The 25,645-nt window shown below is 37.9% G+C and overlaps 2 protein-coding genes across 3 annotated transcripts in view; one reads left to right on the top strand and one right to left on the bottom strand.

The window, feature by feature from the left end:
* Positions 1-18,994, bottom strand: part of tmem63a (transmembrane protein 63A) — a 37,444-nt gene extending 18,450 nt beyond the window's left edge. The window contains exons 1-16 of the mRNA XM_053508352.1: positions 18,462-18,994; positions 14,201-14,367; positions 11,630-11,709; positions 9,339-9,414; positions 9,148-9,185; positions 8,833-8,975; positions 8,470-8,521; positions 6,250-6,358; positions 6,062-6,132; positions 5,576-5,656; positions 5,099-5,225; positions 4,373-4,506; positions 1,175-1,339; positions 920-1,073; positions 672-778; positions 503-589 (exon numbers count right to left, since the gene is read on the bottom strand). Of these exons, the coding sequence (XP_053364327.1) occupies positions 503-589; positions 672-778; positions 920-1,073; positions 1,175-1,339; positions 4,373-4,506; positions 5,099-5,225; positions 5,576-5,656; positions 6,062-6,132; positions 6,250-6,358; positions 8,470-8,521; positions 8,833-8,975; positions 9,148-9,185; positions 9,339-9,414; positions 11,630-11,709; positions 14,201-14,359 (1,583 nt within the window). The 5' untranslated portion in view covers positions 14,360-14,367; positions 18,462-18,994. The remainder of the gene's footprint in view (positions 1-502; positions 590-671; positions 779-919; positions 1,074-1,174; positions 1,340-4,372; positions 4,507-5,098; positions 5,226-5,575; positions 5,657-6,061; positions 6,133-6,249; positions 6,359-8,469; positions 8,522-8,832; positions 8,976-9,147; positions 9,186-9,338; positions 9,415-11,629; positions 11,710-14,200; positions 14,368-18,461) is intronic.
* A 320-nt stretch (positions 18,995-19,314) lies between these two features.
* Positions 19,315-23,970, top strand: LOC128534023 (THAP domain-containing protein 6-like). Of its 2 annotated transcripts, none has more exons than XM_053508276.1 (4): positions 19,315-19,691; positions 21,438-21,630; positions 21,727-21,846; positions 21,956-23,970. In XM_053508276.1, the coding sequence occupies exons 1-4, from the start codon at positions 19,612-19,614 to the stop codon at positions 22,172-22,174; spliced, it is 612 nt and encodes a 203-aa protein (XP_053364251.1). In that variant the 5' UTR covers positions 19,315-19,611; the 3' UTR covers positions 22,175-23,970. The 2 variants fall into 2 exon arrangements, with proteins under 2 accessions (XP_053364251.1, XP_053364250.1); XM_053508275.1 differs by having other exon boundaries at positions 19,316-19,691; positions 21,724-21,846.
* The last annotated feature ends 1,675 nt before the right edge of the window (positions 23,971-25,645 follow it).

Here is a 25,645-nt window from a genome sequence, read left to right as displayed (position 1 = left end):
GTAATACAATAGAATTAATTAGAATAGAAAAGGTTCAAGTAGGTTGTTGTAATGTAATAAGACAAAAAAAAGAATGCTTTGCTTATTGTAATATAGGGTAATGTGTCTGTGTGTATGGAGTTCTCTCCATGCTTGGTAGGTTTCCTCCGGGTCCTTAGGTTTCCTTTCACAGTCCAAAGACATGCAAACTAGGCTAACTGGCATTCCCAAATTTCCAGTAGTGTGTAAATGAGTGTGTAAATGAGTGGGAATGTTGGTATGTTGGAACGGAAATAAATACAATGGTCATTACAACAGGCCTTAATGGTCCCTAGTTGGACTACACAGGTTCCTAGATGGTTGGATGAATGTAATGAAATAGTCTGGTTCTGCTAATGTAAAGTGAAAGAATGGAATCAAATGCTAGCATGAAATAGAATAGAATAGAATAGAATAGAATAGAATAGAATAGAATAGAATGCTGTGTGTAATAGATGTAACAGAACTGAAATGGAGGACTAACCTGGTGAGGCCGAGTGATGGCAGGATGAGCACCATGAAGAGCAGGAAGATGTAGAGCTTGTACATCATACTTATATTCTCACCCGACCTACACACATAGATCTCATATTAATGTCTGTATGTCTAAACATGAGCGTGGGGTGTATGAGAGAGTGTGTGTGTGTGCTTACTTGGTACAGTGTGGCTCCAGCAGTGTAGAATAGTAGACGATGGTGGGCAACAGTGAAGAGAAGGACCACAAGAGCAAAGTTGGGAAGAACTGACTGATAATGGCACTCTGGTGGATTGGATACACGACAGGAAATATCATTAACCAACGTCACCGTGCAAGTAAACAGTATAAGATGAATATTTCTAACATACTGTATAGCGTAAGACTACTGTTAGTGAGGATGTCAACTACAGTGCAGTCACACACATTTAGATAGTGGATGGGCTTTGTGACATTGAACTTGTCAATGGTAGAGATGATAATCGAAGGAGTGGTGAGGAAGAAGAGCAGGATAAAGAGTCCAATGTTCAGAACCATATATCGGGTCCACCGTTTCCAACCCTTCATAGACAGGTTCTCCCTGAGACAGGAAATGACATCAAGACATAAATACAAAACAGATAAAGAGACAAAAACAAAACAAAACTCAAGTAGAAGAAAGATAGTTAAGAATTATTATACCAATAGATGTTATTTGGATGGGTTGCATAGCTCACTCTCCATTTTCTAACTTTCAGCTCTTCACTAGTGGATGAAGGCTGAGGCTCCCTAGAACAGCAACATATTCCTCTCGCTCTAGTCATTTCCTGAGTCCCACAGTGGAGTGCGTTGAAATCTTTTAGAATGCTGAGAGAGAGAGAGAGAGAGAGAGAGAGGACACATATTGTAATCATAAATTCCTTCTTGGAGATCTCACAGCTCATAAGTTTTTTAATACACTTATAAATGCAAACTGTCGTCATTTGTTTAAAAACAGAGGCTTTTGATCTCAGCGTGGTTAGAAAACACATAGTACGTTCTCGCCATCTTGTCTCTCTTGCTCAGTTTCATTCCTAAGACCTCGTTGCCACAGCGACTAATGCAAACAGGTCGACAATGTTTCGGATTTGAGTTGGCAATCTGAACAGAGCCGGATCTGCTCTGTTCACTTTCGAATAACAGTGTGAACAGTCGGTACTAAAAATTACCTGCAGTCTGAACAAAGCCTAAAAACAGTCTCTATCTGGATGTTCTACCCACTCCAAATGGATTTTAAACCATTTACAGTATTATAACGCTCGCAACGCAACACTGAAGGTCGAGTCCACATGAGTATGTGATCTGGATGTGGATCCACCATTGAAATCTAAATGAGAAGATGATGGAAGAAATGGAAAAGGGAATGGAGAATAATAGTTCCTGGACAGAGGATTGTTGCAGCATTTCACGGCACACAACATTTCTGCTACAGTGTACCCGCATCTCTAGAGTCGTTACCACAGCAAGCGATGCAGGTAGATTAACAAGGTATCAGACTTGGGCTGCCTGGACAGAGGCGAACCCGATCCGAACAGTTTCATATAACCGTCTGCACAGTTTAGTCTAGACTAAAGATCAGATTTGTGAAATTTGTGTGGCCTACAGTCTGACCGAGGCATCAGTTCCTTAACCGTATCTGCTCCAAGGAGCCTGTATCATCCATCCTGCATCACGCTTCCTAACAATTTCTGTAATAAGTTATGTAATAACTGTAACATAAATAATCGTGAAAACAACACTGGCTTTAACCTCTGGAGTGCCGAATGCCCTCATATGAAGAGGCTTTGTGACTTTTTCTCCCAACTTTGTTGTCTATACAAGGATATACTGTATATAGACAATGAAGTTGGAAGAGGATGAGGAATCTCAGATGAGGATTGTTCTTTCGCCAAACTCCATCCTGATTGAAGACATTGTTGGAATTAATTTACCAGTTATGAATAAAGAGAAACAACAACAGTAGAGTCCGTCTTTGAGGAGGTTAAGTAATAACTACTCAGGCTTAGTCTGTTTTACTTAAATTTGTGCATGTACTTAAAAGTGCAATCATGTTAAAAAACAGTTTCAAAACTTAACGTATCTAAGGCAACAAATCTCCTCAAACATTTTAAACAATAATAAGCATGCCCAATCATTGCACAATCATTTGCACAATTCGCACAAACCATTGCAGCCTTGCACACACGCTGCGGGCTTTCTCTCTTTTTTAAATACCGGACTTTACCAAAGACTTGCGTAATTCGCACACTACGTCTGTCAGTGTTTATATTTTGACATTCATTTCATACTTTTGCATGTTGTTCATATTCTGGCTTAATTCTATGTTGATATATATCCTTTTTTATATACCTATTCTTTTGTATACCCATATTTATTTATTTATTTATTTATTTTTTACTATTTTTATGCTTATATAAAAGCAAAGGAAGAATTTCATTGTACGGTGGGAACATGTTTCTTTACTGTGCACATGACACTAAAACTTAAAACTTGAAAAAACTTAAGGAAAGTCTACCTGTCAGGGTTTACAATTGAAAAAAAAGTGTGTTCTACATCTGATAGGAGAAAAGTCACAATATACTTACAGTAAATAAAGTCATAAAGACATCTAGTCTTTATTTATTAAAATAAAGCCATAATAGGACTACACAAACTGCCCTAAAAAAAAAAAAATAATACTAATCACACACTCTTTCTTGTTTTTCTTACAATCTGACCGTGCCATATTTCTGTGCCATCAGGGAGGAAAAACCCCATAAATGTAATCATTTGGTCATTCAGTACATTTAGGTCGTCAGCTGACTTCATTTTATTGCCCCATACCGTTGCTGAGTCTAGACCTGAGCAACTAAAGCAACACTAGATCATAAGACTGTCTCCAGAGACTTGTACAGTGGACACTATGGGTGCATCGCTTCATGCGCTTCCCTTCTTACCCTGTGACGCGCACATCACTCTGGAATCCGGACTCATTTAATCAGACCACATGACCTTTTTCCATCGCTCCAAAGTCCAATCTTAATGCTTCTTAGAAAACTACATTCTTTTCTCTGATCAGTCTCACTAAGAAGTGGTTTTCTTATGGACAGACAACTGTTTTGTCCCAATCCTGTGAGTTCTCATCACATTGTGTCTGTCTATAAAAATGCTCCTACTTTCTACTGTTGATTTTTTACCATGCAACTTCACCAATGCAGATTTAAGTGATCTGCTTTTATGCTCAGGTTTTAATATCATGCTGAAGTGTCCTCAACCCCTTTCCGCTACGGAACAAATCTCCTTAGTTGTTTTCTTTGCCTGATGCAGCCTATTAATTTGACTCTTCTGAAATGGTAATCTGTACAAAACAGTTTTAGAGCAACGTGTGTTAAAATGAGGTGACTGTCCAAGAAACTGTACTGTATTTCATTAGAAGAAAGAACCGCAAGAATTTACAAGATGCTAACAAGGATTAGCACACTATTAATGGCAACATCTGCGGGAACAGCTGCAACTCCGATGCATTAGTACATCGATGGAACACACACGGTGTTATGGCATATGGACTCGCCATAAGGCTTAGCTTGATCATCCAAATACTATAATGCATCTGGGACTTGACGGCAAATAAGCCAGTGCTCCGTTTCATCAAGATCAATCATTTTGACTCTCTTTGACTCTGAAAGTCATATAGGTGTAACTGATTGATAATAACTTCACTAAACTCTCACTGTCCCATTGCTCTAGTACAGTATGCGTACCAAAATTTATGACTATATAATATATATGGTATACTGTGAAGACTTTACACTTGAGATCAACCTTCACAAACACAACCTTCATTCGCACTGCACCAATACACACTGTTGAGTAAATACTTACTAAGCTGCCATGGATTCAGTCTGGAGTGTGATGAAAGCCATTCCAAGTGGCTGCTGCATCTTTCTTTCTTTTTGCTTTGTCAGATCTTCCTCGAGTTGTGCGATCAGTTCAGTGTAGTACTCTATAGCATCAACCTGGACATGCACACACACACACACACACAAATACACACCCATGTTAAGGAGACATAACAGTTTAAACCTTAAACACTGACATCACAAGATAGCGTTCGGTTCAAACCGGGACTCGTGAGGAAATGTCTGATGAATGAAGGCGTACAGTGCAAACGGTTGAGATTTACAGAAGACTTCAAACACAGTAGAGTATTAAGACTCATACTGTAGTCGCTATAAAATGCTTGAATAGTTACAAAGTTTAAAAGGAGGCTGAATGTCTGTGAATGACGATCCCGGCCTAAATGGTCATTACAGGTGTTCCTGGGAGGCCAGAATTTTAGACAAGAAGCAGGCACTCCGATCACAGGAAACTTTTTACCATGACGGTATCCAAGCACTAGTGAAACTCTGGGATAAGTGCTTTATTGTAGCAGGGGATAATATGGAAAAGTAAGTTTTAAGTCTTAAGTAGGAGTAAGAGGGGAGTTTTTATAACTGTGTTGTTACTCTGCACAATCAAAAGTCCCGATTTGACTTGAACGGCACTTCATTTTTCTATTCGGTCTAGTTACGAGTTTATAATATACGCTAAAAGTGTAGTCCTTGTTACCCTTTCACATCCTGGGCAGGTGCAGCAGATGCAGAGATGCCCACAAGGCCGAGGGTTGATGACCTCCCGCTGCCCGCTGGACTCCAGGACCTTGTTGTAATACAACAAGTTTTTCTCCGCTCGCTTCCTGCATATACGAGATCGTCCAACAATGAAACACACTTAAATTACTATGAAACAAACCCAGCTGATGATTAATCCTGCTAATAATTTGTGTCTATAACAAAAAGCACAACATTGCTCCACTGTGGCCGGGGTATTTCCTCCTTTTTTTTTGTTTGTTTAAGTAAGTGCATGCAAGGGTCATCTTTAAAAAGGGAACGAAAACAATCACTGGGGTGAGCATGTGATAAAACATGTACTCTCCCTGTGCTTGTGTGGAAAAAAACCCAGGGAATTTGGATCTACTAGATCCTGATTTTGTATTAATCTTTTATTTTATTAAATAAAATAAAGATATTTTGAAGTTGTCGTTACTTTTCAGCTGTCAGATAGATCAGCTTCGCGACGTCGTAGCATAAACGAACATCCTTCACCTCGCAGGTCGGGTATGCCTCTCTGCAGAAAGATTAAGAAGTTATTCAATTATTATACTGAATTCATTAATTAAATAAATAATTATTGGTACTTTTGAAACCATTTTTTTGGTTGATCACCTGACTTTAAAAAATACAGACAAATTGTCAGGAGACAAATAGTTAAACATGTATTTGGTACAATATTGTGCTGGGTACATAATAATAATAATCATCATCATCATCATAATAATAATAATAATAATGATGATGGAATAAAATTAATGAAAACTTTAACAAGTCATGCATTTTGAAGCATTTTGAAAATAATAATAATAATAATAATAATAATAATAATAAGCCTCATATAATAAAATAAAGAAATCTCCGTCGACAGGATGAAAGAACTGTTTCCTGGCAGGGGCTAAAACATTTTTTTTGCACTTACGTAAAATGAATTCTTAAACTGTCTTGGCTGGCGGAGGGAGGGACGGAGCAAACAAACAGCGTTGTTCTGGCCTGAGTGAGAGATCATAACACAGTAATAAAATGTTAACCAAATCCATGTCTTTGTGTGTGTGTGTGTGTGTGTGTGTGTGTGTGTGTGTGTGTGTGTCTGTGTACGTGTACACTCACTGTCTCTCTTCTGTGGCCTTTCATTTGAGAGGTGTGATGTCTCAGGAGTGCCACCGTGAGGATGACGTACAGAACTGCAAACACTGTGTGCAACCAAAGCAGTTTATCCCTGAAAAAGTGACAATACACATTTTTATTAAGGTAAAGTCAAATCGGTGCAGATTCAAGACTTTCTTTTGAAGAACTCCTTTACACAATCAGAGATAAGCCTATAACAGATCATAAGGTCACAAGAGCATGACCTTGGACAAGTGTTACAGTCATATGACTAGGTCTCATTATAACATTTGATGAGAAGGCATGTCTGACGCTTCATATAACTGTAAATGTAAGTCAATACACAAAACATGGCTGATTTCCAAACATTAGTATCTCAGCATATTAGGTTAAAGAAAAAAGAAAAGAAAACTTCTGGGTTTTGCAGCATGAAAAAAGCAGCAGGTGCGACAATGTTCTCAGAAGGTCCGTGTCTGGTTCTGCAGGACGTTCAGCAAAACTAAGCAGCTCATGTCATTATTAAACTGCACGACTTGTACCGAGACTATATTTATATTTAAACCAAGGTTTAATCAACGAGTTATTGACTTTCTTTCATCAGTTAGTGTTTACTGCTTTTTATACTATTTTTAAATGCAGAAACTTTTTTTATAAAGTCATCCTTGCTCTACAGCAGTTATTTGCATGTGCAAGTGAAAAAGAAAAAAAAGAAAAACGCAAAGCAAACAAGGACAGATTGTGCCAAGAAGTGATGTCAAGTGGCACCAAATTAAAACACTTTTTAATCAAAGTTGAGCATACACAGGGGAGGAGTTTCAAAGATGGAAAGCATGTGATTTTTTACATACTGTGCAAAAATTTGCATGAATTAACATTCAGGAATTACTTCTCGGGTTTCGTGTAAAGCCGCAAGCAGTGTAGAATTTGAAACAAATACAGTGCATCTGTAAAGTATTCACAGCGCCCGGCCAAAATGAGCGATCGGGGGAAGTCAGGGAGGTGGAGAGAGGAGAACGTTTAGAAGAGAAATCATCTTGTAGCATGATACTCAAAAAGACTTGAGGCTGTTATTGGTGCCAAAGGTGCTTCAACGAAAAAAAAGAAATAGCTTCTCATGGTCTGAGAGTCCTTCAAGTGCAAATTCTAGGTGCCTGTCATGTTTCTTTTACTGAAGCGTGGTCACTCTACCATGCAGGTCTGATTGGGGCTGCAGAGATGGTTATGGTTGTTCTTCTGGAGGGTTCTTCTCTCTCCATAGACAAACACTGGAGCTCTTTCAGACTGACCATGGGGTTCTTGGTCACCTCCCTGACTAAAGCCCTTCTCCCCCGAGCGCTCACATTGTCCAGATGGCCCGCTCCAGGAGGTTTGTAGAAACATCTCAAGGATGATCAGTGGAAGGAGGATGCACCTGAGCTCAATTTTGAACGTCGTGGCAAAAGCTGTAAATACTTATGTATTGTACATGTGACTTTTATTGTTTTTTTTTTTATAAATTTGCAAAGATTTCAAACAAACTTCTTTTACGTTGTCATTATGGGGTATTGTTGGCAGACTTTTGAGGAAAATAATAACTTTAATGCATTTTGAAAAAAGGTTGTAACATAGAAAAATGTGATAAAAGTAAAGCGTGTGAATACTTTTCTGGATGCAGTGTATTTTTCTGCAATGTATTTACTGTACTAAATACAAAGTATACCTAAACAGTCTCAAAAAGTACTTTATGTATCTTATTTCATTTATTCGCCAGAATCTTAGAGCAAAATGTCTTTAGAAGGAATTGATCAACCGAAATACAAAGGTCAAAAATGTACGTATCATTTTTGGTTCCTGGTTTTCTGGAATTGTTCTGCTTCAGCCCGACGTAAAATGTTGGGTGATGAAATGAAACCAGCTGCAGCATGTTGTGAAACAGACCTTCAGATAGGTCTTCAAAGTGTGTGTCAAACAAACAAAAAAAAACATGAAGAAAAAATCTCCACCTTTTGTCCTTTTATTTTCCCCCTTTTTTAGATTTTGCCCTATTGTGACCTCATATAAGAAGAGCTCCTCCCCCGACTTGTTGCTCAGCTGTTCACTAAAGGGGCGGGGCTTAGCAATAGATCATTTACATGGACATGGGCGGCGGGGAGGATGGGGGCATCCATCGCAATCCATGCACACACACTCACACAAACACCCTGCAATGAAACATCAAACAGGAGTACGCAGAAGCCTACTTACCCATTCTTAAGATTTACAATGGTTGTTCTACCAAAGTTATATGGGTCATCCCCTGTAACGGACAGACACACAAACACACACACACAAGGATCATCATATTTACAGAAGGCTCTTATTTTTCCCATTTCTTACTAATTAAATGATCATTATTTCTGAATCTCATTTTATAAACCCCTGTTTCTCTTGAACTCACTAAAGGAAAAGGAAATAAAGTAGCTGCAATGTGAAGATCTCTGTAGATCACCTAACCACATACATCCTCTACACTTTCAACACATGTAAGAAATTAATCTACAGGATGCTTGATGTCGAATGTTGTATGAGCACTTCATCTTTAAAATGTGCGCATGTATGTATGCACACCTTGCAGGTTTCCAGACAGATTGACTGGGAGGATGACAGAAACAGACAGCACGCAGATGACGAGCAGGAGGACAATGAGATGACGCTGAAATGACAGATAGTGCACAGCATCCAGCCCGCATCTCTCTTTCACCATGGTTTCACTACACACACACACATACACACACACACACACACATAAATATCCCTCAGAAGTTTCCTAACCGGATTGGATTTACACAAATGACACTGAATTTATGACTTATTTTTGTTGTAAAAGCTTGATTTGATATGGAAACACACTGAGGAACATGTGTGTAGATCAAAAGAACTCACTCCATTGTGATGATGAAGGTCAGCCATGAAAAAAATCCCTATGAGAAAGTCACATAGGTTTAATATAATGAGGATGATGAAGATGATCATAGTGTGGACAGACAGACAGACAGACAGACAGACAGACAGAGAGATAGATAGAGAGATAGATAGATAGATAGATAGATAGATAGATAGATGCCCAAACTCACTCTCTCATGCTCACTCTCTCCAGTGGACATGAATGATGTCATCCTCCCATAACGGCGTCTAGAAATCTCATTAAACCTGTAATTACCAAGGGTCATTACTTTGATTTATTTGAAGCAGCGTAAAAGCTAATTATATGCACCATTAAACTTCCTTTAGTTCCCATTTATGTGGCATGACTGTTCCTATATCTGCTACACCATATATATATATATATATATATAACTGGGCTACATGCTAGATTTCTGCTATTAATGAATATCAGCTTCTAATCACCTCTTCAAAGATCTCAATAACTAAATGCCTAAACTCACGACATGTCGTAACGCTTTCTTTCAGATCCCCATTCATTTCATTTATTTAAGGAAAAAAGTTCCTTAGTAACTCCCACAGTGGGAAGAAAAAGTGAAACGTGATCTCTTCATCCAAGTCAAAGGTATTGATGCAACCGGATTAGGACTTAAAACGCTGGAGCAAGTCCACAACAGAACGACTTCAGAAAAACAAAATCCACCAATTTTTGGAGTGGCCAAGTCAGAGCCCAACTGCTATGGAATGATTTGTAGAGAGCCATACACATGAGACGTCCAAAGAATATAACAAAGCTAAAGCAAATCTGCCAGGAAGAACGGGCTAAAATTCCTCCTGAAGGATGTGCTGGTCTGATCCACAGCTACAGGAAGCGCCTGGATGAGGTGAGTATTGCTGCTAACCAATTATTAATTCCAAGGGTTCACTTATTTTTCCATTATCATTTTAAATGTTGAATAAGTGTGTTCAATAAAAATCAGATTTAGATGAAGATAAGATCACATTTTATGACAAATTAATGCAAAAAACAAACAAACATGAAATTCCAAAAGGTTCACACACTTTTTCTCACCACTGTATAGTGTCTGTGTAAAAGAAAAGTTTCTGATGACTCCGGATCAGTCTTTTAAATCACTGTGGAGGATCTTTGGTCCATGCTTGTTTAAAGAGTTCCCATACTGGGGTCTTTCATGCATGGGTGACCCTGTTTCAATGGGGTTTAAGCCAGGACTTTGACTAGGCCACTCCAAAACCTCCACTTTGCTTCCTTTGATATGGACTTGCTCTTGTGTGTCGCATCATTGTCTTAAATTCGAGCTTGACATTCTTCTTCCTGATTTTCTGAAGCAGTAAAGCATCCCCACACCACCACCATGTTTAAACACTGGTATGATGATCTTATTGTAGAATATTGTTTTAGCTTTAGAAATGCAATAAGACTCACATCTTCCATAAGCCTTTATGCTTGTCTTGGTTAGCAGTGGTTTTCTCCTTGCAATCTCTCACTTATAACATTTCACCCAGTCGCTTTCTCATGGTGGAATCATGAACTGAAGTGATTGAGGCCTGCAGTTCCTTTGATGTTCATCTGGGTTCTTTTGTGATGTCATGGATGAATCCTCAGTGAACTCTTGAATACATTTTATTCCAGCCCCATATACTGTAGAAAGAATCCACTAATGGTGAAACTTCTTCACCATTTGGACATAATGGCTCCCACTGTGGAGCGCTGGAGTCCCAGAGAATTAGAAGTGGCTTTGTAAACCCTTCCAGACTGATAATTCAATAACGTTCTTTATTATTCCTTTTGAGGTTTTTGAGAGCTTTTAGCCTATTACTTATTGCTAGAAAGATTCTCATTAAGTAATAAACTGTCTGGGCAAAAAAAAAAAAGATCGGAAAGCTCCAATTTTTGGGCTACATCAAGCAAAGAAAATAACTAAAGAGATTTTTTAAGGAGAAGTGTTAAGTTGTTGAGAAATTGGAAGGGTAGTGCTGAAATATCAACTTTGTGTAACTTTGTGGTTGGAAAAGAAAATCATGATTGGAATGACTTAAACACTTGGATAAGTTGCATGGCAAAAATGGACACGATGGACACGTCAAAAAAAAAAGGGAAGCACATGAAGCTCCCATCATGCATAAGGGTTATGATCTGGGGTTGCTTCTGTTGGTCAGGTCTAGACTCAGCAAAAAAAAAGGGTTCAGCTGATAACCTGAATGATAACCTGAATGTTACTGAATGACCAGGTTGTCACAATTATGGATTTCCCAGCATATCCCAGGGCTCAGACAGTGAGTGGTTCTGGGAGCATAAGGAATCTTTTTTCACACATGAACTGGGAGTTTATTTTAAATGCTTAAAGAACTGAAATATTTCACTGTGACAAATATTCATAAACAGAAAAATAAATTAGACAGGGACAAATATTTTGCATGGCGCCGTATTAAGCTATGACATTCACACAATCTTATGTCTCACCCTTCAGCCTGGGCTACTAGTGCTAGTCTCCCATAATCCCAGAGTGTCTTCCTGATACAAGAGAAGACCAGCAGCAGCACCTGAGGAAATGCAGAATTCATAGTCATGGGATACATTTTCTAACTGCGCTAAGTATAATAACAATGACCTTGTGATTCTTAAATACACAATGCTTAAATACACAAAGTCTAAAATACACAAACTGTAAAATACTCTTGAGTACCATGGCCATACATTCTTTTGAGTCCTGAGATTCCTGGCCATGCGATTGTTATAATGCCTTTAAGCTGTGTGTTGTAAATGGGCTGCTTTCCTATATTTAGTTTGAGTCACCATCAAGGTTGGCTTAAATAAATGGCGGTATTTTGTGGAATTCGTCTGGTCAGTCTTTGCAAAATATCCCTGAACCACGAGCCTCAAAAAACAACATGCATGAATCACCCACAGCCTAATTTTTAAGTCAGACATCACATATTTTTCTTGCTTGCAATCTCCTGTTTTCATCAGATGTTCAGATACTGTTTGTGGTTAAACGGTTTGGTCTTGTCTAACCACATTACATGATTCGAGCTGCACTACCCAGCCCACACAGAGAGGTTTAGATGATGTATTTTGTAGCCTGTAGGAATGGATTCCTTTTTTTTTTTGCCAATTTTTTTGGCAAAGTTTCTTCAATCCAAGAAAATAATTCGAGATTTTGATTGATTTGAGATTCCAACTTAACTGTTTTTACAAAGGCTGATCTGATAAGATGTTTACTTACACGAATAATTTAATCAGAATGTAACTTTTCTGACATTTGCAAAGTGCAAATTTCTGCCTGTTATAACTTTTTTCCGAAAAATCCCGCCTTCTGCATCATGATTGGTCGCTGGAATGCGTATCTTATATGATTGATTAGATTATTTACTACATATGAAATGCGAGCCAATCAGTGCTCCTTCGTCATCCAGAAACCCAGTGGATAAAAGTCTGAAGGAAATGCTGATGAGAGGAACTGAAGGAAGGAAAATGTCCTTAGTGGAAAATCGTCGCTTCACCTAATATTCCCCTGCAATTGGGCGCAATTGGGAAACCCTGCCAAAAAAAGAATATTTATTCCAACAAGAGTAAAATGACTTGATCAAGTGTTTACATGGCTAATATCTACATGAAGCATTTTTATTCTGATTGGGTTGTTATTCCAGTTACTAGTGGAATATTAGGGTCCATGTAAACACACTCTAACCATGGGTTTTTCTTTAACTATGATCTCTGGATTAATCTTTAATTTCCTCACCAGTGGGAGTATGGTGAGTATGTTCAATACTGAACATATTTTAAATGAATGAATTCTCATAAAAAACATGATTTTTCTGTCAAAAACCTTTTAACTAGAGCTCAATGTTCTTTGGTATTTCACACGGATTAGACTGATGACGAAGTGACTTTAAAGGTGCGACTTTACTTTTATACCAAAAAAAAAAAAACCTTAAATCATTTTTTTATGTTCTCTGCCACTGTGCAAAAGTCTTAGGCATTAAATAGTAATTAATGAAGCAAAGTTAATAATTATTGTGACAAGCCTTTAATTCAAATATGGTCTCAAGTACAATTCTGTACAGTTTTATATGAACATTAGCTGCTTAGTTTAAATGAACATCCTGCAGAATCAGCCACAGGCCTCCTGAGGACTTTATCACACCTGCACAGGGTGCCTAATACTTTTGCACAATACTGTACGGTATATTCTTATGGCAAACCAGTATTTAATCCATTTTGTTAGAAAACCTATGACGAGGTCTGTGCTGAAAGTAATGCAAAAGTGGGCATAACTTTTCATCTGTCATAATAATGGGTATTCTACAGGGTTCGAGAGTTAGGTTCAGTGATGGCATAAATACATGGCTTGTGATGACCGCGTTGAGGAGAACCTTTGCATAGAGGAAGAGTTATTCTACAAACATGTGCAATTTAAATGACCTATGCCAGTTAATAAAAAATGCCCCATTTTGTATTACTTTTGGTACGCCCCCTTATATTTGAATAAACATTGTGAGTTATTCTCTCCAGTGTTCTTTTAATACAATCATTTCCAAAGGGTGGCAATAATTTTGGAGGACACAGGCCGGTTTTCGTTTTATCACAAAAGAAGCTGTTCGACTTTAGAATGGGAAAACTTTGGAGAAGTGATGTGAAATAAGAAACTTTATGCTGTCAGTTTCCTATACTGTAAATGTGGTATCAATTTCTATAACTGTGCCCAAGATACATGGATTAAACAGAGACATCATGCTTTAAAATAAAACTCAGGTAAAGAAATAGCACAATAAACTACAATAAATAACTCATATAACAAATAATAGGTATTGGTGGCTCAGTGGTAGGTTTCCCGTCTGCCATTTAGAAGGCCCGGGCTCAGTTCTCACCCAGTGCCCAAACCCCAGCCACTGGAAGAGGTGCAGATCCGGAGCCCGGATAACATGGGAGGGTTGTGTCAGGAAGGGCATCCGGCGTAAAACCTGTGCCAAGTTGTTGTGCAGATCGCATGGTCAGCTGTGTGAACTTTCAACAGAGACAATAAAAACTCACTACGAAGACGAGGAAATCAAGCAGCAGAACAGTGGGCACTCCGCCAAATCTCACACCCATCAGCACCGTGTTCTGGGTGCCACTGAAGCAGCTGTTGTCCGAGCGCATGGTGCTGTTTTCCACCGACGAGGTGAAGCGTTCCCACAGGTGTGACGCCATATTCACACCTGAAAACAAGAACGGAGCTTTAGAATTGCTAGCACTAGGTCAATGGTGTGCACTAGAAATGATTTGGAAAGATAGACAATAAGATGAACTGAATATTTAAATTTTAACCAACTATACAAACATCACTGAATTAAAAAATATATTTTAAAAATTGGGTCGCATAGGCAAAGATATACCAATGTCAAAAATTCCCATAAACACACTCCTAAACCTTTTGGAAAGCCTTCCCAGAAGAGTTAAAGCTGTTATAGCTACAAAGGGGGCGGGGCCAACATCATATTAAACCCCTGGATTAAGAATCCATAGTGTTAATCAAGTTCATATGCATGTGAAGGCAGATTCATAAGATCACATGTTTTTTTATGGTTGATTTTGGTTGTTTCTGTGACCAAATAATAATAATAATAATTATAATAATTTTGTTTGCACTTGTGTGAGTGAGTCTCTGTCGGCAAACTGGTGTGTGCATTTGTGTGAGAAAGTCGTCCTACACAGTAGCACTGTTCATTTGTTTTATTTGTATTTTATATTTTGTATTAAATATTTTTATATAAATATTTTTGGTTTGTGGAATGAATCATTGGTGTGAGTTCTCATTATTTCTTATAGGGAAATTCACTTTGATATGTGAGTGTTTTGATATACAAGCACACTTCCAGAACCAATTATGCTCGCAATCCAAAGTTTATCCGTACTTGATTGGTGGGCAGGAAGATGACCCAATTGCCACTGGTTGGGAAGACGTCATGCAACGAGCAACAGTGAGAACTTCCTTAATTCACACTGAAATCATGATTTCATAACTTCCAACTGGAACACCTACAGAGTCTTCTTTCCTCGATCGGTACAATTGTTCTGATAATATGCAACACAACTGATCGCCCACTGGTAGGATAGGTGCACCATCCAAGATTTCGAAACATTGTTTTGTCTATGTTTTTGGGATCGCTGTCTTGCTAAATTGTCTACTTGGATTCTTGGCGCATCTGCTTCATGGTTTGATGTATTGTTTGTTCAGAGATGCTCTTCGACACACATTGGTTGACAGCCCATTCTTTGTAAACCCTACGTGTGAAAATCCCAATAGATCAGCAGTTTCGGAAATATTGTACCTGTCTGACACCAATAACCATGCTGTGTTCAAAATCACTTAAATCACCTTTCCTTCCCATTCTGATGCTCGGTTTGAATTTATGAATTACATGTTAAATCATCTCTAAAAACATCCTAGGTTAATATTAATCCTAGGTTAAGATTTAAGGAGATTACCTACTGTAAAGGTGTTTATGTACTTAAACATAAGCCACAAGGTTTGCCCAAAAGAAAGGAGTGTCTCATATCTGATTTTTCCTGGCACAACAGGATCCTTTCCTATTAAGAACTGTCTGACTATTTGTCTTGACCACAATCCTTCACAAAACTTTTTCCCAGATAATGTTGACACCCACTAGCTTGCTTTTTCTTGCTTCACCTGTTAACATGCATGCTTTCCGCTCCTAAGTGAAGTCTGAAACACTGGCGTGTATTCAGAGCATGGCTTCGGTTATTCCTGTGGTCTTTTGCACGTCTGTGTCTTAGCCCTTCAGCGCAGTTATTCATGCAACACTGACACACAAAGACGCTTTCATAAAGTTTCCCACTACGCAGGTGGAGCCTCAGCATGGAAAAGCTAGAGATTTTAAGGATTTCAAGGATTGTAATTCAAGTCATCTCTTTACTATGTTTATAACATTGAATTCCACTATTTTACTAACAGATTTTCTCTGGTATTAAAGACGAGTGCTTGTTTTAAAGGAAAGCATTATAATTCTTTTTTCAACATGCACGAACATCATTTTAATAATCTTTATACACCACCCAGAAAATCACACGCCTCCTCAGCACAAGTCTAAGTCCGACCATGAATCATATTTCACACATGACTTCTGAATATTTCTTTTCATCTCAAGTCTGAAAATAAAATTACTGTAAGGTGCAATTTCATTACATCCCAAAATCAGGTTAATTGCAATGTAATTAAGTAAATAGACCATTTTCTTAAAGGTCAATGATCAGGGTTAAATTTCCCCATGCCTTCACTATAGCTATAGAGCAGTCCTTAAATACTGAAGTAAATATCGTAGCTCTGCGCAGAGGAAATGACAAAAATACGAGGGGCTTGTGATTGTGCAGGATAACAGAACACAGTTATGAAAGTAAAAACTCCCTTTATTTCTCTATATAATCCCCCGCTACACTAATGCTCATATCCCAGTGTTTCACTAGTGCTTGGATACCATCAAGGTAAAAAGCTTTCTCTCTTTTTTTTTTCTTTTTCATTCTGGATAAATTTGGGTTTACAGTGCCTTGCAAAAGTATTGTCATATATTGTCACGTTACAACCAGAAATGTACATGTATTTTATTGGGATTTTATGTGATAGGTCGAACACAAAGCACATAATTGTGAAGTAAAAAGAAAATAATAAATAGTTTTTTAAAATAAAATTTCTTTTACAAATAAAAATCTGGAAAGTGGGTGTGCATTTGTATTCAGGTCCCTTCACTCTGATACCCCTAACTAAAATACAGTCGCTTTTATGGAAGAGTGACAAGAAGAAAGCCATTGTTAAAAGAAAGCCGAAAGCAGTTTGGGACAAGCCATGTGGGAACACAGCAAAGATGTGGAAGAATCTTTTATTCATCTCATTATTATCTAGAGACATTTTTCTCACACATACATGCAAAAATTTTATTATTATTACTATTTTTTTTTTTTTCGTCAAGCTGCTTTGAGACAATGCACCATTCTTAAAACGCTATATAAATAAAGTTTAATTGAATTGAATTGAAAAGAACATTCTCTGGTCGGATAAAACCAGAACTTTTTGGTCTGAATGCAACTAACAATGCACATCACCCTGAACACCCCATAAAACACTGTAAAACATGGTGGTGGCAGCATCATGTTGTGTGAATGCTTCTTATTTTTACTAGGGACAGGGAAGCTGTTTAGAGTTGATGGGCAAATGAATCGAGCCAAATACAGGGCAATCTTAAAAGAAAACCTGTTAGAGTCAAAGCATATTGAAGTATTAGAATGGCCCAGTCAAAGTCCAGACCCAAATCCAATTGAGAAATTGTGGAAACCTTGTAAACTGCTGCTCACAGACGCTCTCCATCCAATCTGACTGAGTGCAAGCTATTTTGTAAAGAGGATGTGCAAAGCTGGTGGAGACATACCCCAAAAGCCTTGCAGCAGGAATTGCAGCGAAATGTGGTTCTACAAAGTATTGACTCAGGTGGCGGAATACAAACGTACAGAAATGTATTTGTTAAAACATATTTTTAACCATTTATCATTTTCCTTCCACTTCACAATTATGTTCCTCTTTGTGTTGGTCTATCACATAAAAATCTAAATAAAATACATTTGGGGTATAAATACTTTACAAGGCAGTAATTACTATGTGTATATAATAATAATAATATTATTATTATTATATCATCTATCTATCTAATATCCTTTTAAAAATCTGTTGTATTGAGAATACATACCAAAACACCCCCGGTTTCACTACTGCTCTCAGCGCACCGTGTGATCTCTAAGCAGACTATCCTGAATGTTTTGCGTTGTTGTGACAGAGTTATGGAATGTAACATCTCAGGGATAATTAACCTGACCACCCATCATTAGTTCATTAACGGATCAGCCTTGTATCTTCTGAGAGCTTCAGAAGTTCAGAAGGGTGTGAACCAAAACCTGGGCAGAATGAGCCATCACCTAATCCTGGTGTAATGCAATGCAGTGTAAAAATTCATAAACTCTATATAAACAGCAGGCAAAGTGAAACAACATACTGTGTGTCATGTGACATATGGCAAGGAGAGATAAACCTCTTCCATTTCCTTCCACTTACTAATAGCTGATGTTTTAGCACTGAAAGTTCTCCAGCTGTCAAAGTTCATCTCCTAACAGCTGTTCTAAAGCACGCATATTACTCTACATAAAACTCACACATACATAAACATGTGCATAAATAATAACATTAAAATCTGTTCTGGCTATGAGAAGACTTCTTTACAAGCTTTGTAAATGATGATGATAAACAAACCTGTTCTTGCCCCGTGACTCAGGTCCTAATCACGTAGTGCGCCTCTCATTACGGTTCCTCTCTTCTCTAAACTTCTAACACACATCCGCGTCATTGTATCACACGCTTCCCTTCTCAACTGTTACATTTCCCATCTGCGTTCCGTAAGACCACGCCTCCTGCCTTTAAAGATCCGCTTGCAGTTTCCAATCGCTGCTTTGCTATTGACTGAGGTGTACATGACACGTGACTTCTGACCAACCACCGCGTAGGAAGGCGGGTTCTGTACGAATACCGGTGTGTTGAAATAACGTTACTAAGAAATGCGCTGTTCCTGTGTTTTTTCCTAAGGTTTTGCTTCTAGTCTTGAAATATTACTCATGGAATCCATGTAAGCCCAATCACACACACACCCATCCGGCTTGATAACAGGCTTTCAGCGGTAAGGAAATGTAAACATATAAAACAAAGATAAAATCACACTAGAAAAACAAGTGCGCTTCTTAAAGCAAAACAAACTATAAACAAGCAAAATAAATGGAGATTTTTTTTTTTTTTTTTTTTACAAAATAAGCTTTATATTCTATAAATAATTTACCTATTACATAGATAATAATTATTGGAAAATATTCACATATATTTTTAGCCTGTACGACTTTAAAGCTATTTTTCCCAAGCCTTTAGTGATTACCGTAAAACCCTGCGTATACGCAAACTTCCGGTCCGTATCTGACTCATGCTTTATAACGGGGCAAAAGGGAACACACCTTTAATTAGGATTGTTCTAGTACTATATAATGCAGTGTATGATTCCTACCTTTGAAAATATTGTGCGGTATGCATAAATCAATAGTTTTCTTATTTATGTGTAGTCTACTAGGATCGTTACGGTGACCATGGCCCGAGATTAAGGCTAAACGTAATAGTGTCTGGGCGGCTAGCACTGTCGCCTCGCACCTCCTGGCGGTTAGCACTGTCGCCTCGCACCTCCAGGGTCCGGGTTCGATTCCCGTCTCTGTGTGCATGGATTGGCACTCTGTCCATGGTGTACCCCACAGATATATATATACTGACTAGGTGTCGCCTTGGGCCTCTAAGCATACGTCAACATCGCCGCCATCTTGGGTCGGGGATCTGAGGGAAGCGCCAAAGTTTCAGATCAACTCTGAAGATGCCGGACTTTTGTGCTGCATATGGATGTTCGAACGAAAGAAATGAAAAAACCAAACAGCAAGGGATAACATTTCACAGGTGAGAATGTGTCTTATGACATTGTGGTTACGAAATTATATTGTTTCAGCGTCATGTTTCACGACGACCGCACGTAGTTAATCCATGCTAACGTAAGTTAGTTAGTTACCCATGTTAGTGCAAGTTGTTTTTGCCAGTTATGAAAACCAGCAATGAGCAGAATGTATTAACATCGATGTAATATGATAGACAGATGTTGGAAATTTGTCCACACGGTTGTGTCATTGTAGTCTGTAAAGTTATTTTGCTCGACATGTTCATGTCTGTTACTGTTCATGGTGATGACCACGAAGTGAATGTTATCCTATGAAACATAGAGCTAGGTGCTAACGTTAAGTTATGTTAATGTAAGTTGAAGAAAACCAACGATGAATATAATATAATTGCAAGATGGTGAAGAGTTTGTGTCAGTGTTAGTTTGTAAAGTTAATCGTTAATGTGAAACCTTCACACATAAACTATAATTAAATTAAATTTTATATTTTTATATATTTAGAAATGGTATAATATTTAATAATATTTAACTGGTCCTTGTCTCAAAGCAGCTTCACAAAAAATTTAAGAATTTACTTATTTTTTTATTCATTTTAGAAAAGAAAATATTTGGAAGTGTGTTTGTGTGAGAAAAATGTGTCTAGATAATAATGAGATAATTGAATGATGAATAAAATGTCTCTGATGAGCAAGTCAAGGGTGACGGCGACAGTGGCAAGGAAAAACCCCCTGAGATGGCAATAGGAAGAACCCTGGAGAGGAACCAGACTCAACAGGGAACCCAACCTCATCTGGGTAAAAACAGATAGAAATAACCTCATGTGTGTAGTGCTGGTGAAAGTTCAATATAACAGAAGTTGTGTAGATTAACATGAAGTCCAGTTCAGCACAGGGAGTCAGTAAGTGCAGAGGGCAGATGGGGTCTGGATCACTGGAAGCACAGGAACAGGATGTGTAGCTCCAGCCATCATAAAGCAGAATCCAGCTGGAGCTGGTCCTTCTCTGGATGCCTCAGGATCCTCGCAGGGTTGGCCTTTGTCTACTAAAGCTGGCACAATCTCCAGATGCCTCGGGATGGCTAGAAAAATACAGAAAAGATGGAGAGAATTAGCGTAGTTGCCATTCAGGATAGGTGTACTGAAGTATGAAGTTATGGGATGAGTTACGCGTATGCCAGATTAAAGAGATGCGTCTTGAGTCTACTTTTGAATTGGGAAACCATGTCTGCTCCCCGAACACTGTCTGGAAGGCTATTCCAAAGTTTTGGAGCTAAATATGAAAATGCCCTGCCCCCTTTTGTAGATTTTAAAATTCTGGGAATTACCAGAAGTCTGGAGTCTGGAGTTTTGTGATCTTAAGGAGCGTGGTGGATTATAGCGTATCAGAAGACTGGTTAGGTATGTGGGAGCTAAACCATTTAAAGCCTTGTATGTAAGTAGTACTATTTTGTAATGAATTCTAAACTGAACAGGTAGCCAGTGCAACCACATGAAGAACGATACTGTTTGGGGTCACATTAGCTAGAAGCTAATAGTCAATCAGAACCCATCACATTTTTTAACCACACATTATTTAACACTTGGAGAGACTTTGCTTGTCAATGGTCAGTGTGGGTGCTTTTATTGCTATGGTTAGTTATTGCTGTCGTCCTCCCTGGTGAATGAATGCCCATTTACACTGCTATCACGTGGCTATGTCTCTTGAAATACACTACGAAAATGCTATGGACTTTTGGATTTGTTTTGTTTGTAGATTCCCAAGTGATAAACAGAGGCGTCAGTCATGGGCAATAGCACTCAGGAGAGAGGGGTTTGAGCCAAAAGGTCGCACCGTACTGTGCAGCTGTCACTTTCGGCCTGAAGATTTTGATAAGACTGGACAGACAGTCCGTTTACGGCAAGGAGCGATCCCATCCATTTTCAAGTTTCCTGATCATCTTCCAAAGGTTTGTCACAGAATTTTTTTAATTATTATTATCACAACATATTCTAATTGATTACGTGTTTCTGTAAGTTCAAACAATTTCCCTTTTTTCTAGCAGCCTAGTTTATCAAGGTTAAGCAGCACGTCAAACAAGGCAACTGAAGAATCTCCACAGCCAAGTTCTAACATGCCTGTCATGGGATTTGTAGGACAAGACCTCGTTCATAAGTCAATCTCTGTAAGTGAAGTGATTTATCACCTTTGGATGCTTGGTGGCTGTAACAGTGAAATTTTTAGGAGTTAGGAGACAGGATTGAAGTTACCGAGTTGCTAAATATTTTTTTCAGGATCATCAGTATGCCCTTGAGCCAGTGAAAGCAAAAGAGAAGTTGGCCGTGTATCAAGAGAACATGGAGAAGTTACGACGGGACTTGAGAAATGCGAAGGACCGGGAAAGGAGACAAAAGAAGACAGTGAGCTCCTTGTTGGAGGATTTGAAAAAAAACAAAATGCTAACAGAGGAACTGTTACAAAATAAACCAGTACAATTCAAATGTTTTAATTAAAATGTTTCCGCTTTGTTTTTTTAATTCATGCCTTTATTAATTTAAAATTTGCTCTATTATTTATCTATTTATTTATTTTTTGTATATACTTTATTTGATATTCATGTTTTTTTTCATATCACTATCAGCATCCTTGTAATTGTTTTGTACATTGTAGAACTAATTAATTAGTTATGTAGTTGTGTCTAAGTATTGTGTTGTATATATCACATATTTATGATAGAACAAAGATTAATTAAATATTTTACTTATATCCTATGAGTAAAATAATTAATTAATCTATGTTCTATCGTAAATATATGTCTGACATTTATAATAAACCAAACGGCTTGAAAATCGGTTGAAAATTAAGCAAATTAAGATCATTTTAATCGTTGATAGTTCTCTGCCAATGTTAACTAATGCAGAGTAGACACGGCTTCCCCCGACACAAGATGGCAGCCGCGCTGACGCATCATTTCTATGGACAGCAGTGTCGGAGGCGACAATCTAGTCAGTATATATATCTATGGGTGTACCCTGCCTCATGCTTTAAGCCTCCTGGGATAGCCTCCAGGTTTCGGCAACCCTGAATACAGAGATATACGGTATAGAAGATGAGTGAATAAGAAGTCTAACATTGTTGTCATGGCAACCCGCTTTGTTGGGGAAAGTGAGACTTCTGCATCTTCTCTGTCAGTAAACATCATGTCTCCTGTGAGGTGTCATGATCCAAATGTGCAAAGTATTCTAAAGTTTAATAAAAGTCATTTGCTTACCACCAACCGTTGCAGACCTTTAAATAATAGGTTTGAGAACCCCTGCTTTATAATGCTTATGGTAGCCATTTAAAGAACAATGAGACCTGAAGGGGTACATACTGTACCTACACTGTCTGGCCAAAAGAATGTCACACACCCTAACATTACATTTAGTTGGTGTTTTGAACTATCCCCTCATAGATGGATAAATATGAAAAAAAGTAAATTTATCACCCTACTCCAGAATAGACTTTTTTTTTAATTCATAGTAAAAATCTTGCAGTTCCTCTATTATCCTGCAGGTGGTGATCTAAGCTATTCACACATTGGGCATGCAGCAGCCCATGTGGTAGGAGCAGCTGGATTTGTTTAGAATTGTAAGAAAAAAAGAAGAAAAATAGAAACAAGTTTAAAAAACAAGAATTCTTTACTAAAGAAGTAAAAGTGCAGCAGCTTTGTAAGAACCGAATAAATACAAATCCTTTTTTGTCATAACAGATTTGCTTTCTCAGAGGATTAACGTCATGTCTGCGAAACGCTTGGCTTCAGCCTGTGCCTACAGTGATACACTGAGTAAAGGATACCAAAGCGACTATTTGTTGAGAGGATGCATTATGTCATGCTGTTAAATAGATTATATAAGTCATGAGTGGACTTTTAAGATGCAGTTGAGACTTTGGGCCCTCTGCATATGTCTTGCTCTGATTGTCTCGCTCTCAATCAGGGGGAAAAAACAGGGTCATAATCAGAGCCTTTGACTTAAGTTCAGAATATACAATAGTTACACAAGGAAAAGGATTTATATTCAGATTATGCTCTGGAGTTGTTTTACTTGATTTCCTGCAGGGCCAATAACATATTCATAAGGATTAATAAAATTATCTCTGTGCAGGTCACACCTCAAAGTTGCAGTTGAATACATCGAACATATATTTAGTTTAATGTAAGATTTAGAGGTAGAAAAAGATCCAGAATGGCTAAAATCACGGTTAAATGTTTGTGATCATGTAGTTTTAATGTCAAACCACATTCTGCTTTCAAAAAGATATTGGCATTTTTTAAAATATGTAATAAAATTATTAATAGTTTAGAAAGACATGAGTCAGAGATTCTGCAATTTATTCTGTGAATGTTCATGTCCTGTAATTGTTGTATGTATGGCATGTTTTACAGTACTATTTATCTCTCATAGATATGAGCCTCTTTTACTGGTCAATTGGTTTGATGTAATTTTAATCCACTGGTCGATCATCCATGAATAAGTATGTCAATGTTTTCTGTGTATGAATATTTTAAAAGGAAAAGCCTCTGGGGGTCGGGTAAATATCTGTACACCCGTTATGTCATGGTTAAATGGGACCTTAATGTGTAAAGTTGACAAGGTATTAAAGAAGCCTAAGAAAAAAATTAAAAATAGAAATAAGAAAATATGAGGGGCATTTAAGTCAAACCGGGACTTGATTGGATGTGAAGAAGACAGTGTGGTGATAAGACTCTTAGCCACGATAAAACATGCAAATGTTTTAAAACGCTGTACGTTTGCGAATAATGATCCTGGTGGATGTAACTCTGAGCACATTGCAGTAGTTCCCGTGAACATTCAACCTGATCCTTAAAACTTGTCAGGAAAGGTGTAGAAGAGAGACACATTTGTACGTGGGAAATGTACACATAATCATTCAGCAACACCACTTACACTTACACATTACAGGAACTCACCTGGGAGTTATCGCCACAATCCCCCGTACAGTCCTGATCTCGCTCCAAGCCATGAGACATGTTTGGGCTAATAAAGGAGTTCCTGGGAGGCCGGTGTTTCAGATATAAAGCAAGGAGAAGTGTATCATGGCTTCAACATACTGAGAAAAATTTCTAACTTGTGTATTGGTATCCAAGCACTAGTGGACAAGTGCATTAGTGTAGCAGGGGATTATATAGAGATTTAAAGAGAGGTTTTACTTCATAACTGTGTTCTGTAGTTCTGCTCAAACAAAGGTCCAAATGTGACTGTTTGTTACTGCTCTGGGTGAATAAATACCTGAAAAGGGGGATAATGTTTACCCTCTTTTTAATAATGCTGTATTTGTCAAGTTGTTCCTGTCCCATTCTACACTGAGTATTTTAAATGCTTTAAAATGACATGCACCTTAAACCGGGTCAAACGTTACTATACAAAAAAAAAAGCGTAAAACTAAATCAACTACAACTCATTCAGACCACTGAACATGTACTCAGAAGGAAGTCCTGAAGTTGGGAATGAAAAGTATATACCGCGCATACGCTTGAGTGGCTTTAATTCACCTTAACTACATTCATATGAAAAGATCTTATTATGGCTTGTCATATGTAAAAATGTCTTAACCTTTTTTTTTTCTTTTTTTTTTTTTTATTCAAAGTAAAATGCTCTGTTATTAATTGAGTAGGCAGAACTTAATTGTGACTCTATTCAGGTTAGAACGACAATCTTTTAGACAAAAAGATAATGAAAAGAAGATAAAAAGGGGGTCTTTTAAAACACAGAAGAAATTCTTTCTCTTTGCAGACTTTAAACAATACGTTACGATGTAGGAGGGAGGTCAGTTTAGGTCAGATATGGTTTCCTTTGGCAACCGGTGTCCATATTTAGATTGAATGTCAGGCAGATTGAATATATATATATATATATATATATATAGAGAGAGAGAGACCTGTGCTCTGTGAAGTTGCCCCTTCCCAGTGAATCTTGACTGAT

The sequence above is a fragment of the Clarias gariepinus genome, chromosome 12, assembly GCF_024256425.1.
Source record: "Clarias gariepinus isolate MV-2021 ecotype Netherlands chromosome 12, CGAR_prim_01v2, whole genome shotgun sequence".
Taxonomy (NCBI): Eukaryota; Metazoa; Chordata; class Actinopteri; order Siluriformes; family Clariidae; genus Clarias; species Clarias gariepinus.
Note: the sequence above shows the minus strand (reverse complement) of the source record. Positions and strands in the feature narration are given on the sequence as shown.

Coding starts and splice junctions, on each gene's coding strand:
- LOC128534023 (XM_053508275.1), top strand. CDS start 19,612: ATGCCGGACTTTTGTGCTGCATATGGATGTTCGAACGAAAGAAATGAA. Junction 19,692..21,437: donor CAAGGGATAACATTTCACAG/GTGAGAATGTGT, acceptor TTTTGTTTGTAG/ATTCCCAAGTGATAAACAGA. Junction 21,847..21,955: donor TCGTTCATAAGTCAATCTCT/GTAAGTGAAGTG, acceptor TATTTTTTTCAG/GATCATCAGTATGCCCTTGA.